The following is a 14795-nucleotide window of genomic DNA, read 5'->3' as shown; positions in this document are numbered from 1 at the left end:
TTAATATATATATAGAAATTAAATAGTAGCTTTCTTAAGGCAACAAATGCAAGTATGCTTCTCAGGAGTACAATACTCTTACACAAAATATTATTATGACTTATTTGTTCAACACACACTTATTTGTACACACACACACACACACACACACACACACACACACACTTCATCACTTAATATGCTGTAGGAAATTCACTTAGCCATAAGGATAACTCCAATCATTTAAAATACAAAGTAAAATTTTAGTAAATGTGAGTTGACAAATATCAGCTTTATTTTTCCTGTTATTATAAAATGTCCAAGGCTAGGTGATTTATCAAGAGATTTATTTTGGTGATAGTTGTGAGAATGAAAGCCCAACATTACCCAAACTCACAGCCTATGGTGAAGCCTCTTGGTTGACACATGATGGGAGTGTACTCAAGAGTGCTTTTAGCCTGCAGGAGCGAGAGTCAGGGTTCAGGTTTTCTTTGTCCTTGTTCTGATACGTATGTTAGTTTTTTCCTTCTAATTCATTTTATAGAAGAATTTCTCCATTGTTTGCTTCAGCACCGATTGAATCCACTACTAGTTGATGGCACAAGAAAGATTCCAGATCCCCATTCCTGATACAAAGAATATCCTTTCAACGTCATAGTGGAGAAAGCCTTCAGCTTCTGTCCTATTGGATGCAACAGTACACCGTGGAATCCTTGAAGCGTGATCGTGTTCGGGGCCTCACCTTGGGACGGTAGTGCTCCAAAAAAAGCAGCTGTTTGGTGTTGAAAGCGCCCCTTCGTTTCTGCCGGATTAAGTGAACTGCGTCTTCATTCTTCATTCCACACTCGATCAAAGCAAGTGCCACCAGCACAGGTGACCTTCCGAGCCCAGCCATACAGTGCACTGCCACACAGCAACCAGGCTCCTCACGGAATTTGTTTTTTAGCAGGTCTAGCCAATTATCCACTATCTCATCAGGGGGCGGCGCTCCATCACTGTAGGGCAGGTCTAGAACACGGATGCCACAGTTTTCAACTAGAGTCTTATCATATGTGGCGTCACAAACTCTGACTAAGGTTGTCACTCCGTAGCTCTTAAGTTCCTCTGTGAACTTATGTATCGTCTCATTGGTGGGGTTGTAAGTTATCAGAAAACGCATGTTGTCGTAGCAGATCTCCACTGGGGCTACATGGTTCATTATGGTAAACCAGAGAGCGTGCGTGTGCCTGCCTGATGGAAACGTGAGAACATTAAGCTCAACAAAAGGTCTATTGTTTGTTTGTTTTTTATTTTCTTTATTCGGCTTATTTTCTCAGTTAGAAGCTCCTCCAAGATAGGCAGACAACTATTTAGAATTTGCTCGAATTCAGCCTGGGCCTTAGCGTCCTCAGACTGGTACCTTGAGATTTCAAAACATCCAGCACATACCGAGTTTACCCGCCAGGCCTACATTTAGACATGAGTGAGACAACGGTGGTGATTGTCTTCCTCCATTGTTTCCTTGATGCTTGATTTTACCAGAGTCATTAAAGGAAGTATACTTGCAGTTAATTTTGAGGATTGTCTCGGTGTCCAGAGTCTTCAAAGCACAGTTGAATATTGCACATAGAGCCAGCCCCCAAGGTCACTTGTCAGGGGAGTTGTGCTGAGCCTGGCAGAAACTGGTCTTCAAATTTGGAATCGCCATAAATCCGCAATGTGTTTTCCACCAAAGTCCTACGGTAACTGGAGAACTGAAATTTCCCTGCTAGCCTATGCCTTAGATACCTTGCCAGACCTGCTGGCGGCGCATGACTCTGAGACCATCCTGCTTCCCTGGCTGCCGCCACGTTTCTCCCACCACCACGCAGACGAATTGGACAAAGCCCCTACCCCATCAGCTAGCCATGGACGTTGCACCCCAGCCACTTGGGCCACCCCCACCCCCACTCATTTATTTATTATGGCTTGCTTGCAAAACAATGAGCTCGTTATGACGTCTTTATATACATACCGTGTATTTGCTCGTAACTGCTGTCCACTCTCTTTTGTTCTCCTCCCACCCTCTATCCCACCCTTTCCTGTCTCTCAAAGACCCCCCCTTCTGTTTTATTTTCTTACAGTAGTGACCTGACATACATATATTTAATTCCATACGTGGCTTAATGTGGCTTAATATATAATGTTCTTTTATCTTCTCCCTGGTGATAGACATTTAAACTGGTTCCATATGGTGGCTATTAGGAGCGGAGGGCAGCAAACAGACCTGCGAGTACGTCAGAAGTGTGTGGATATAGGTTCTCTGTTGTGAGCATCCATGGGTTCTTCTTCATGGCTCTATCAGAGACGGATAACGTCTCTTTTTTTGACCTCCTAACTAGAACGTCTTTTGTCTTCATGCAGCTAGCCTTCTAATTGAGATATGTGACCAGAAAGTTCGTTTGCACTGCCCATAAGAATAATGTCAACCTGTTTTGTTTTCAAATACTTATTGACCATTAGTATTTCTCCTATCAGAAGGCTCTTCAGCTTCTTGGTTTATGAATGACTGATTTGGGAGTTTGGGAGTTTAGTTTTCAGAGTTCTTTTTCCAGACCTCACTCCCTGTCAGCAAATGTTCTCCCCGTTCCTCTATCTCCTTCACTATGCATAATATCTTAAATTTCATGTGCTCTTATTTGTCAAAAATTCCCAATTATTTCTTGAGCTATTGGATTCCCTTTCTGAAATCTTTCGTCTATGCCTCTATCTTGGAAATGTTTCACCTGTTTTTCTCGAGCAGCTTCAAAGTTTCAGGTCTTACATTAAAATCTATGAAATATTTTTATTTTTTTTATCCAGTGTGAGAAATAAGAAAGCTAATTTTTCTTCATATGGCTATCTGTTTTCCCAGAATAATGTCTTGAAGAAGTGGTCATTTAAGGAGTTATAGCTATGTGGGTTTATTTCTATGCCCTATGTTCTATTTCACAGGCCTGTTTGGGGATCAAGTGCATTGTCGTTTTGTTACTGTGGCACAGCTGCATGATTTGAGATGGCTTGTTATATACTAACAGCATTGCTAGTTGGGCTAATGATTGAAGAATTCAAGTTCTTTTGTAGTTTTGTAATTTTTTCTATTTCTGTTAATAATAATTGGAATTTTGATAAAGACAACATTGAGTCTTTACATTGCTTTCACTAATACGGCCATTTTGAAATTTTTATTAGTTTTGCCAGTCCATGATCACAGGAGTTTTTCCACATTTGGATATCATATTCAATTTCTTTCTTCAGACTTTTGAGAGTTTTCATTGTAGAATACTTTTGTTTCCTTTGGGAGATTTATTACTGGTGCTTACTTTTAACTAGGTAACTAGTTAATTTACTTCCCAAATGTTGCCCCTTCCCCATCACCCTCGGAAAGTTCTTTCCCCATCCCTCATCTCCTATTCCCTTTGCCTCTGAGATGGTGCCACCAGGAAACCCCTTTCCCTGGTGCATCACATTTCTACAGGATTCGTACATCCTCTACTACTGAGGCCAAACAAGCAGTCTTCTGATACATATGTGCCAGGACCTTGGACCAGCTCTTTGGTTGGTAGCTTAGCCTCTGAGAGCTCTGAGAGCTCCCAAGGGTCTACTTAACACTGTTGGTCTTCCTATGGGGTGCCATCACCTTCAGTTCCTTCAATCCTTCCCCTAACTCTTCTGTAGGGGTCCCTGATCTGTTTCCTATGGTTGGCTGTGAGTTCTTGCATCTGTCTCAGTCAGCTGCTGGTAGAGCCTCTTAGAAGACAGCTATGCTAGGCTCCTGGTTGCAAGCACATGCATCGATTACTGGAGTATTTTTAAAGAGTTATTCATGACTAGGTTTAGGTCACAATTGTAAGTGTACAAAAAAAGTAAAGAACTGATTTAGAATATTGATTTTGTGATCTGCTCTCTCTCTCTCCCTCTCTGTGTGTGTGTGTGTGTGTGTGTGTGTGTGTGTGTGTGTGTGTGTGTGTGTGAATCTCAGGTCTAAGAGTTTTCTATTAGAATCTTTAGAGTCTTTTAAATATAAGACCATGCTAGATGCAAATAGAGATAATTTGACTTCTTCATTTCTTATTTAAAGAAAATTATCTTGACTATTGCTCTAGCAAAGGCTTCATAAGACTTCAAACACTATGTTGAATATGGGAAGAAATACTGAATGTCCTCCACTTATTTTGATTATACATTTGTCACACATAGACTTTAATTAAGTTGCAGTATGTTCCCTTTAGTCCCAATACCTTCAGAATTTTTATCAAGAAAGGGCATTAAACTTTATTAAAGGCTTTATATTCATTGAGATGGTCATGTGACTTTTATTAAGTGTATTTATATCCTATATCACACCTGCTGATTTGTATATGTTTAACTTTATGTTTATACTCCAAGAATGAAAAATTTTTAATATAATTTTTAAAATTCACATATGGATGCAATGTATTTTGATTTTACTGAACCCCTGACTCCTTAACTCCTAGATCTAACACCAACTTCCCTATTCCTTCCAATTTCAAGTACTTTTGGTTTTTACTACTCACCGAGATGAATTTATGTTGTCCTGTGAATGATGGGTATGGGACCACACAAGAAGCATGATCAACCCACCAGGGGCCATGTGTTTAAAGCAAAGGAAGTCTCCTCAGAACCCATCAACTGTTAATATCTCCTGTGTTAAGGGTTGAAACTCCTAAGTCCCTCCCAACTCCATGTAAGAATGTTCATTAGCTTTGTCTGTATAGACAACTATAGCTGCTGTTAGCTCATGAGTGTGTGTATGTGTCCAACTGTGTTCAGAAGACAGTGCTTTGTTTCGGTCCTTCCTGATTCTCTTCCAGAATGTTCCTTGAGCCTTTGAGGGAAGGAGTGATTTGGGTGTCCCAGTTTTGCCTTGGAACTCCAGATACTTATTTTCTGCTTGTTGTTTAGCTGTGAATTTCTGAGTTAACCTTGTATTCTGAACAAAGAAACATATTTGATAAGGTCTCTTGAGTTCTGTTTATCTCTTCACACCAAAGTAACCCTTTTAGTATCCTTTGAAGAGATGGCTTAAGACTCACAATTTTTTTTAGCCTGCTTTTATAATGGGAAGCTTTTCTTTCACTGTAAATTAAGACTTGACTTACAACTTGTATTTTGTATGTGTTTGCTTTGATTACTGTATTAAGGGGAATTTCTTTTCTGGTCCTATCTGTTTGATGTTCTATGTGTTTCTGGCATCTGTATGCGTTTCTCTTTCCCTAAATTTGTGAAAATTTCTATGGTTTCATTTAAATATTTTTATGCATGTGTGAAATTCTTTTACCTGTGTGCCATTAGCATTTTGGCAGTAGTTTAGTTCTTCCAACCTGATATAAGTGTTTATCTCTATACAGTCATATTTTCACCAAAGTTTCACTGACACAAGATCCTTTTATACCATCTCACATCTTATTTTGAAGGGCCTACTCAAAAGGATTAGAAAATGTAAATCTAATTGTTCCTATGAGTATTGGAGAGGAATGTCCTCTATGACATTTTAGTTTAATTGCAATAGTATTTACCCTGGGTTACTAAATGGTGTCAACCATAATTATTTGTGAAGAAGAAACTCACAAAAGGCCATTCTTTACCAAACTGACCAATGGGCATGTTCCAAAACATGAACCCTTAGGTAAAAGAAATTATCTGCATTCATTTATATAAAGAAGAATTCAATCCCATACATCAACCATCTGTATTATTAAAGATAAGCTCTAACTATTCCTAATAAGATATATATTTGGTAGCATCAACGAGTACAACAAAGTATTACCAATGTTTTCAAACTAACCTAAGAGTTAGTATTGTCAGGTTCAAAGGAAGCTCCAATTCCCCAAACTCTCAAAGGCAGTCCAAATGGGCATTTCTGGTCATTAGATAAAAACACCATTCCTGGTCTCTTCTACCAAAGGAGGCATCATCCTTATGTCTGATGGAGAAATACCAGGCTACCTGTTGTGCATACTAGCATAACAAAGCTCATGTTGGCCTCTGGTCTTCCAGCTAGCATCCTAGCCCCTTTCCTCTTCTACTCTAAACTCCCTCCAGCTCTGGAGCTTCCCTCTCCCCAGCTACTCATTTTCTTTATAACCTTGTTTTTCTGAATATGTTCTCTCTGTCTGTCTTTCTCTGGGTTTGTCTGTCTTTATCTCTCTGCTATTGCTTCTCACTGTATTTACTCTACTCTCTCTCTCTTGCTATTCTCTGTCCCCTTTCTCTGTCTGTCTCTGCGTCTGTCTCTCTATCTCTGTCTCTGTCTGTCTCTGTCTATCTCTGTCTCTGCCCCTGTCTCTGTCTCTGTCTCTCTCTCTCTCTCTCTCTCTCTCTCTCTCTCTCTCTCTCTCTCTCTCTCTTCATGTCTGTTCTATTGGACAGGTTCAGGTTTATTTCTTTCTCTGCTCTGGGCTTTTCCAGATGCCTCTATCTGTGCTCTGTCTCACATCTTCAATACAGATCTTCCTTTTAACCATACTGAAGAGAAGTCATGTTGCCAATTTATAGAAGTATACCTTAATATATTTACTAATCTATTTCCAAAAATCAGTGCTGTACTGCCAGAAATTTGTTTCTAGTGGTAAGCATGTAGCTTAGGGATATGAGACATTATAACCAAGTAATATATCCACTGAATCATTATCAGTGCCATCAGTTTTGCAGACAATTTTAAGTCAACTTGCAAGCATTTTGCCATATCTCTAAGCATTCCTGTTTTTGTCTGATAAATAAGTGAAAAAGGAAAGTGGGGATATGAAATTGACAACAGAGCAACAGTGAAAAGAGGCACTTTCCGGGCAGGGGAACTTGTTCCAGTGAGTTCTTGTTGAAAATGCAGATTCAAGTAGATGACTCATCTGGCCTTAAATTTTTCACTGTCATTGGCCCCTCACTCCACTAAAAATGCTTTTAAAATTACATGTTGCTAGATTTGAGTATAACTCTTGATTATCCTTTTGATTTTGCAACATATCACAGTACAATATTCACTTTTACTTGAAATAATCTACCTGATTCCAGGGCCATCATATTCTATTGGTATCCATTCTGCCTACTCACCTAGCTGTTTCCTGTTCCCCTCACATCTACACTTTGGTTAATATAAATTATCAATAAAAAGTCAGCATACATGGAATTAGAAGTTAAACACTTAGAAAGAATTCACTGAAATATGTATCTAGGCCTTCAGGGAATGGGAAATTCCCATCCCAAAGCTACTAAGAACAGGAATTTCTAGTCACCTTCAGCTTGATAGGAAAAGAGAAGGGCAGTTGGTGGAATTTACCAAGAGCTCTAAATGTAAGGAAAACTGACCAGCTCTTTGGAGATCAGTACAGGAATCTCAATAAGATCCTACAAGTACACAACCTTGAGCATTGGTCCTTAACCTTTGTTTCCTCTGTCCTCTGTACTGTATTGTGCCTCTCAAGACCTGAATGTGAAGGAAGAAAGAGTATCAAAGGCAAAATGCAGAGGAAGGAAGCTTCCCAGGTTTCCACAGAGAGTGAAGAAGGCTGAGCGGGTCTAGAGCAGAAGAGAATTTGGTGTTGAAAATTCCAACATGGCTTGACCTTATCCCCCTCCCCTCTCTTCTCACTCCCTCTGTCTCAGGGTGTCAACTTGCATCTGTTCTCTGTCTCTAACATTTTCTCACAACATTTTTTTCACATCCAATACTCTATAGTCAATCTCTACAATGTCAAATATATTCTTTCATCATATTCAAGGATATAATTTAATAACCATGGATAACATTAAGTCTCTTACCAAGTCTTCAGTCAACATGAAGCCCTTAAACTCAGCCTTGGTTAAAGAATGACCAAGTACCAGACTTGTCTCTTACCAACTATAACTTACTATAAAATCTTGTCAAACTTGCATTATTTTACTGTCAGATCCTAACCCTGAATCCCTTCTACCAAAACATCATTTTGGTCATTAGGAAAACTTCTGAGATAATTCCAGGACAAAGACTCAATTTATAACACCTTATTTTTCTATCAGCTTTCAAAATCATGTTTAACACCTATCCACCCATCACTCCTGGCCCCCCATGGACCTCATGACTTCCAAGAAAGTCAAAATCTTCAACTTCCTACAATAAACATTCTCTTTCCTCTCCCAGAATGCAGTACAAATCTTTTATGCCTATGGTTTTACAACCAGATGACAGATCAGGAATTCCATGCAGCCCTGCTCCCCCTCCCTGCCAATGCCCATTATTTTCAAGCAGATGGAGAAGAAAAAATGTTTTCATATCTTGTCAATGATTTGACATCACTAATCTGTCAGAGGATAAATGAACAGACAAAAAAAGAAAAAAACGAATGCAAGATCAAATATATCTTACCCTTTAACAATCAGATTCTGAGTGCTTGGAGCCAGCCTATTCAGCTACCTGTGATATCTAATGCTAACAAACCATGGGGCATCACCCAAAATGCACAGTCTTAACAAAGACAAAGGGACAAACTATAAAACATATTACTTGACAAGATACTGAAATGCCCACTTCTTACTTATTCAAATATGACCTCTTCCAAATGTCACATGATAGGACAAAGTAACTTCTCTTAAGTATTTTAGAAAGACCCCACTCTTTTCAGGATTAACTTTTCAGCTCTCTATGAGAATTCACAAGCTGTCTTGTAACAAAAATATTCTTCATTAAAACTTTCATCTTTGATTATTGCCTAGTAAATACTTTATGCCTCTGCTTGTCATTACTGTCATGACAGAAAGGTCATTAAGATTCTGACATAGAAAATGGCTTACTCCTTTGATGGACTCCTAATATGATCTCATTATGGGACCTCAGAGTATGTATCATGGGTGACATCATCCTGCTTTGACCTCTTCCTAATTTCTCTCTCCTTCTTGCCTATCATTAAAGGAACATCTTTCTTGACTTATTCCACAATATTCTGTGTCTTCTTGCAGTTCCACTGTCAGTAAAGATAAGGACTGTGGATTGAAGTCTCTTCATGTAGGAGTCCTTAAGTTTTGTCTGTTAGACATTTTCATAGCAGCAATGAGGACTCTCAATAATACATGGGCAGAGAAGGCACATTCTGGCTATTTCTGTAAATCTGATGTATACTTCATCATAAATCTAGCTGCCTTTTCACTGGCATGTATTATAGAGAAGAAATGAACCTCTGGATTAAGAAGCAAAGAACTTTTTTCTTTTCTAATGTTATGAACTTTTACTTGACATCAATCCTTTTCATTTTTCTCTCATTCTCAAATTGTTTGATTTACTTCTAGGCATTTAGACAATAACATTGCAGTTGAACTAAGTAACTGCCTAAGATGATTGCACTTACATAGTAATTAACTGATCACAGGGTTGCTGTGGCTTTTCTCCCCACAGGAGGCAACAAAGTTTACAAGGTGACGAGATAGCACAGAGGCAAGGGAAGTTCCCCTCAATTGTCTGACAGTTTATCCCAAGAGTTCCTTCATATTTTATATTTTTAAAAAATACATTATATAAACATAGCTTTATACATAGTTATATTTGAACATTTGTGTTTTATTAAAAATCTAGCAGTTAACCTTACATTAGATGGGGTCTGAGAAATAAAATCTAAATGATACTTACTGTAAGCCTCTCTAGCATCCCTGGTTATATCACAAGTGTCTCTCAGACACACATGGTCTATTCAGGGACTAAAGGAAGACACTATCAACACTATTCAAATAGTAGAGTAATTGTAAAAGATCCATGACAAAGTGATTCTGTGGAAATTAGATAGACATTTTCTTGGATACTTTAAATGAATGCCCAAGGCCAGTCATATCTGTTAAGCTCTGGTTTTGACTTCTGATGAACAGCAAATAGGGTTTCTCAATGGAACTTAACAAAAAACAGAATCCAGATAATTTCTTATACTTTATTTCATATATCTGGTTTTCAAAAATCCTTGGACCAATCTTGGACCAAGAATTAACATAAAGGAAGAAATTGTCACTTACCTATATAACCTAAAGGTACATATACTTGGTGTACCTTCAGTTCTGCACAAATAGAATTGTCCAGATTTCATGGAACGTCAGGTACCTCTGTCACACTACTTTATTGTAGCGAACAGAGGAAAAAGGAACTAAATCAGATATCAGATAGAGCAGCATACCCTCAAACTGATGAAATTCCTACAACTCTTCATTAGTGATTGACATGGGCTTTAGTCTTTTGTAATCAAGAGGCTATTATATACAGTATCATTTCATAAATCTGGGGAATAGCAGAACTTCTATAGGTAAGGCTTTGTTAGTGGATGAAAATTATTATAATGGTAAATCTGGGTTGATAGTTTGACTGGATTTAGAATCGACTAAGAATGAGCCTGGAAGGCACACCCATATGGGATGTTTCTTGAGTAGTTTATTTGAAATGGGAAGACACACCCTAAATGTGGGGTGCATCATCCAGATAATAAGGGATTTTTCTCTTTTGCCTCCTTGCTGGTAAGTTACCAGTGCTGCTGCTGCTGCCCTTGTTCTTGATGCTCCCAATGTTGGTTACTTTCCCTTTCTGCCATCAGCATCCAGCTTCTTCTGGCTTCTGACCTAGGCTGAAGACTATCATGGGTTCCTAGACATCCACTGAACATAAACAAATAGAGAGAGATTTCCAAATGTGTGGTACCTCCTGTGGGTAGCTCCCAGAGGCCAGCCATGTGGTTGTGACCAAATTGTTTCACCAATCACTAGTTCTTTTAATTGATAGAAGAATTTGGATGACGCTACTGTCAGAAAAGTCTTGAATGACTGTCTAAGACCCTCTCCCCCCAAAGAGGGGCCAGCGACACGATTTTATTCCAGTTTAGATTTATATTACATTTAAAAGGGTTTTAATCACTGTATTTCTTGCGTCTGAACTCCATTCCCTATTTCACAAACTTCCACTGACTTAAAGCAATTTTCCTCTTGGGGCACATAGTGAAAGACAGTGTGTTCCTGTTTGATTTATATGGAAGCACTTGAGAAGAGAGACTTGGCTTGCAGTGGGTGAGTTATGAAGCCACCTTAGCCTGCTTTCTTCTTTGGCTGAAACGAGTTCCATTTTCATCTTCTCAAGCTGCAGTATTTCTTTCTTCTTATGTGTCAAATTAATCTCTGCCCTAAGAGTTATGACCACCCAGAGGAAACTTAACTTGTTTTGTAAAGGATTTGTTGGAGTAAACAAAACATCTGTTTTCCTTGACATTCTATTCTGGCTTGAGTGTTCTGATCATTTAGAACTAACAAAAGAACTTCTGCTCCCATTTGGGGACCTGTCATTAGTGGGGACACTCAGGTTCTCAGTTCACAAAGAGTAGCTTCACTTAACTAGACAGCCTTTTGTAGGAAAGATTTAGAGTGTTTGAAGCATTAGCTAGAACCTGCCCAGCTAATTGTGCAACTCTGTTTTGGAGCTCAGTGAGCAGTATTGGCTTCAGCCTTGTTTTTGTTTTTAAAGCTATCGCTATTGTCAGAACTTCTTTTACTTGACCAGTGCTTTGAAACCCAGATTTAGCCATTTTCCTTTAGAATATTACAAAAATAGAGTACGTTTGATCTTGGGAAGTTTAGATAATGTTTCATTTTTTTCTTCAGTATTGTAATTGAATAGATCTTATAACAGCATGAAAAACAACAGAAATGTTGAATAATTAATAAACAAACAAACAAATAAATAAGCCAAGTTCTCTCCTCACATCTCACTCTGTGGGAACATTTCCCTACCCACTCTTTGATATACAAACTTTCGGCATAGTTTTTTTTTTTTTTTTTTTTATCTGAGAGTTTTTAATAAAAGATACTACAAAAGTTTCTGGTAACATTTTCTGGTGTAATAAGTGCTGAAATCATGTTTTTTATATTTGAGTACACAATATATTTCGGCATAGTTTTTAATTAGTCAGACTTACACACCTCTAGCTTTGATTTTATTTCACTGTTCTAGGTATATGTTTTGCTTTAACCTCTGTAGCTAATATTTCTCATTTTATTGATAACACCTTTAAAATGTTCCGAGTCATAAAGGTAGCCAAAACTCATTGCCTCTGCTCTCACATTTTCTACAATGAATGTGTGGGTGGGTCATGGGAATTATAGTCGTTTTCCTATGACTTCTGGTGTCTGCTGTGCAAAATATGTACTTAATGTAAGTATTTAATTTTTAAAGAAAAAAGAATGCATTTGTTTCATTTCTAAAAGTTTATTTTAATATTTAAATAATAATTAAATAGACTGACAAGCTAAAGGTTGTTCTAGGGTATATGCACATTATTTTGGTTGAAAAAATATTTCTGTCTTTGATAAGCTCAACCAAACTGTACTCCAGAAGGACTTGCCTTATATTCTCATCAGCGATGCAGTGCAGACATTTGCTTTTTCATTTTCTTGCCAACCCTAGATATTATTAGTCATTAAAAATTTTGTCAGTCTAGTAATGAAAGAGTATCATCTTGCTGCATTTAAAATTGCATCTGGGCTTAGCAGTGACAGCAATATTTTACATGCTCATAAGACATTTCATCTCCTTTTTATTAATTACCTATTCATAACCGGTATTCAATTTTCAACGTTGCATCACACAGTCATAAACCTCATAACAGTGTTCCAGGCAGTGATAGACATATAAAGATATTCTACCAGATTATCACTGAATTGACGGTTCTCTATTGCTCGTGACGTGGCGCCCATCATAACATCATAGTGCAATTTATTATTCTCATAATCATCATGATACTGCTGTCAACACTCCATTGGGCTTCCAGCTGTGTAAAACTTCAGCTAATATAGCACATAATGATACTTAATGGCTATTTCTGATTTTATACTAAACTTATTTTAGGCAATACTTTTCCTTCTTATTAAAAGAGGTGTTCCTATTCATAAAAGATTAACATTAGGGTGTGTTGAACTGGCAGGTGTACAGCTTGTGGTAAAGGACACGTGTGTCTCCTGACTGCTTCATGACCACATTGAGCTACTGACTCATACCGTTCTTTGTTTAAGTACATGCTATGATTCTGATACATGACATCTCTTATTGAATTTCCCAGAATTTATCTCTGTTGCGAGGTATGACTGTGGTATGTATGAATGAAAGGTATTTATGAAGATTATTCCTTAAGTTCTTTACCTTTTAAGTTTGCTCTTATATGTAGTTAAATGTGACAGTCGGTTGTTTCCAAAGTAGATAAGATGTTTGTCTTAATAACTTTTGTACCTTCTAAATTGTTATTTTGAATTTTTCATATTTTATTACTTATTAATATCCATGGGATTATTTCTTGGATGTGGAGTGACAGAAATATCAAAACTTATTTCGTCCAAGTATAGCTGGTTGTAAGACATCTTTATGAATCATTAATCTTTTACTCGCACATTTAAAACGAAAAGTTATCAAATACCCAAACTATACACACGAATATGATTCTTCATTTTCTTTTACTTGTCACTAATTTTAATCTATTAAAATAATACCTACTTACTTTTAACTACTATAACCTTGAGTGTGATATTTTCCAAAATATTCTTTGTAATGTTCACAGAGTTTTTCTCTTCATAATCAATCATATTACATTTTGTAAGACAATAATACTAAGGGGTGGAATTAACTGTGATTCTATAAATAAAGCTAATTTGAGAGCCTCTAATACCTTCAAATTTTAGGTTAATAAATATGTGTGTTGATTTTCTATATTAACTATTAAAATGAAGTTTTATGTTCTTTAGAAGTGTAGTGTGCAATTTTATAAATCACGCTTGCTCCGGCTAGGCTCTGTGGAATAGCATTGTTTGCCTGCCGTCTAGTCAGTCCTCACGGCTAGTTAACGCTTTCCCAAGATTCTGGCTATGCTCCAAGAACTGTCCATGCCTGTATCCCAGATAGTGCCAGCTGTTCCTCCTTCAAAGATGACAGCAACAGCCGTTTCACCCAGCTCTCTTTAGCCCCGTGCAAGAAAAACGCTAGAGACTTTTATGTTTTAAAACTGACCAGATAACTCAAAGGCTGGGTGAAGACTCTCCTGCCCCATCCTCCTTAGCTTCTGCAGCCTGTGGAGACTACGAACTATAGGTGTCCCGAGAGAACTACGTGTCTGCGGCTCCCTATCTGCTCCACGGCCTGGTCCAACTCCAAATCCTCTGTAGCCCTCTCTTTCTGTCTGGCCCAGAAATCCCACCTTATCCTTCGCCCAGCAATCGGCTTCTAACATCTTTATTAACTCAATCAAGGACCAATTAGGGAACTAGATTTAGCTATTAGCTCTTATCGGATCTTACATATTTCTTAATATTTTGCATAGACATCTTTAGAAACTTGTTTTCATATCAGAAAGCTCATCTCTGTTATGTTTATGTATTAATTACACTGGTATGGGGAACGCTACTGATCTTGTATGTACAGTAAACAAAAAATCTTACGTTAGGGTCAAACAGGCTTCCGGGTCATTGCAAATGCTAGTGAAACTTTCTGATATTTTCCTTTTACCTACTATTTTCTTAATAAAGGTGATGGTACCCAATGATACTAGATAATAATATCTGGTAATGATAGCCAGAGTAAGAATATGAGTGGTTTGTCTTGCTCTGTCCTCGGGCATGAAAATGGCACTTTTTATAACTGTCGGTTCACCACTCTTGTTATATATTTTAGACAAATGTAACTTTATCAGTTTATAAACTATTTCCATATATTTATTAGCAGAAAGGTTAGAACCATTCCTTTAGAAGGTGATCTTTTGAATTTACTGAGGAAAGCATGTTTTCTTTCTTTATTTCACAGCATAATAAGTAACAATTGATCACAC

The 14795-nt window shown here is 37.7% G+C and overlaps 1 protein-coding gene across 3 annotated transcripts; it reads right to left on the bottom strand.

Annotated features, from left to right (window-relative positions):
• Positions 1-258: 258 nt before the first annotated feature.
• LOC116889493 (protein tyrosine phosphatase type IVA 2-like) lies at positions 259-1865 on the bottom strand. 3 transcript variants are annotated; one of them, XM_032890522.1, is made up of 2 exons: positions 1083-1865; positions 259-989 (listed from the first exon to the last, which is right to left on the bottom strand). In XM_032890522.1, the coding sequence occupies exons 1-2, from the start codon at positions 1175-1177 to the stop codon at positions 662-664; spliced, it is 423 nt and encodes a 140-aa protein (XP_032746413.1). In that variant the 5' UTR covers positions 1178-1865; the 3' UTR covers positions 259-661. The 3 variants fall into 3 exon arrangements, with proteins under 3 accessions (XP_032746413.1, XP_032746411.1, XP_032746412.1); XM_032890521.1 differs by having other exon boundaries at positions 662-781; positions 851-1865; XM_032890520.1 differs by having other exon boundaries at positions 259-1865.
• Between the last annotated feature and the right edge of the window lie 12930 nt (positions 1866-14795).

The sequence above is a fragment of the Rattus rattus genome, chromosome 1 (assembly GCF_011064425.1).
Source record: "Rattus rattus isolate New Zealand chromosome 1, Rrattus_CSIRO_v1, whole genome shotgun sequence".
NCBI classification, from domain to species: domain Eukaryota; kingdom Metazoa; phylum Chordata; class Mammalia; order Rodentia; family Muridae; genus Rattus; species Rattus rattus.
This window is presented reverse-complemented; position numbering and strand designations above follow the sequence as displayed.

Excerpts from the sequence above, each read along its gene's own strand:
- LOC116889493 (XM_032890520.1), bottom strand. The coding sequence starts at position 1,177 with ATGAACCATGTAGCCCCAGTGGAGATCTGCTACGACAACATGCGTTTT.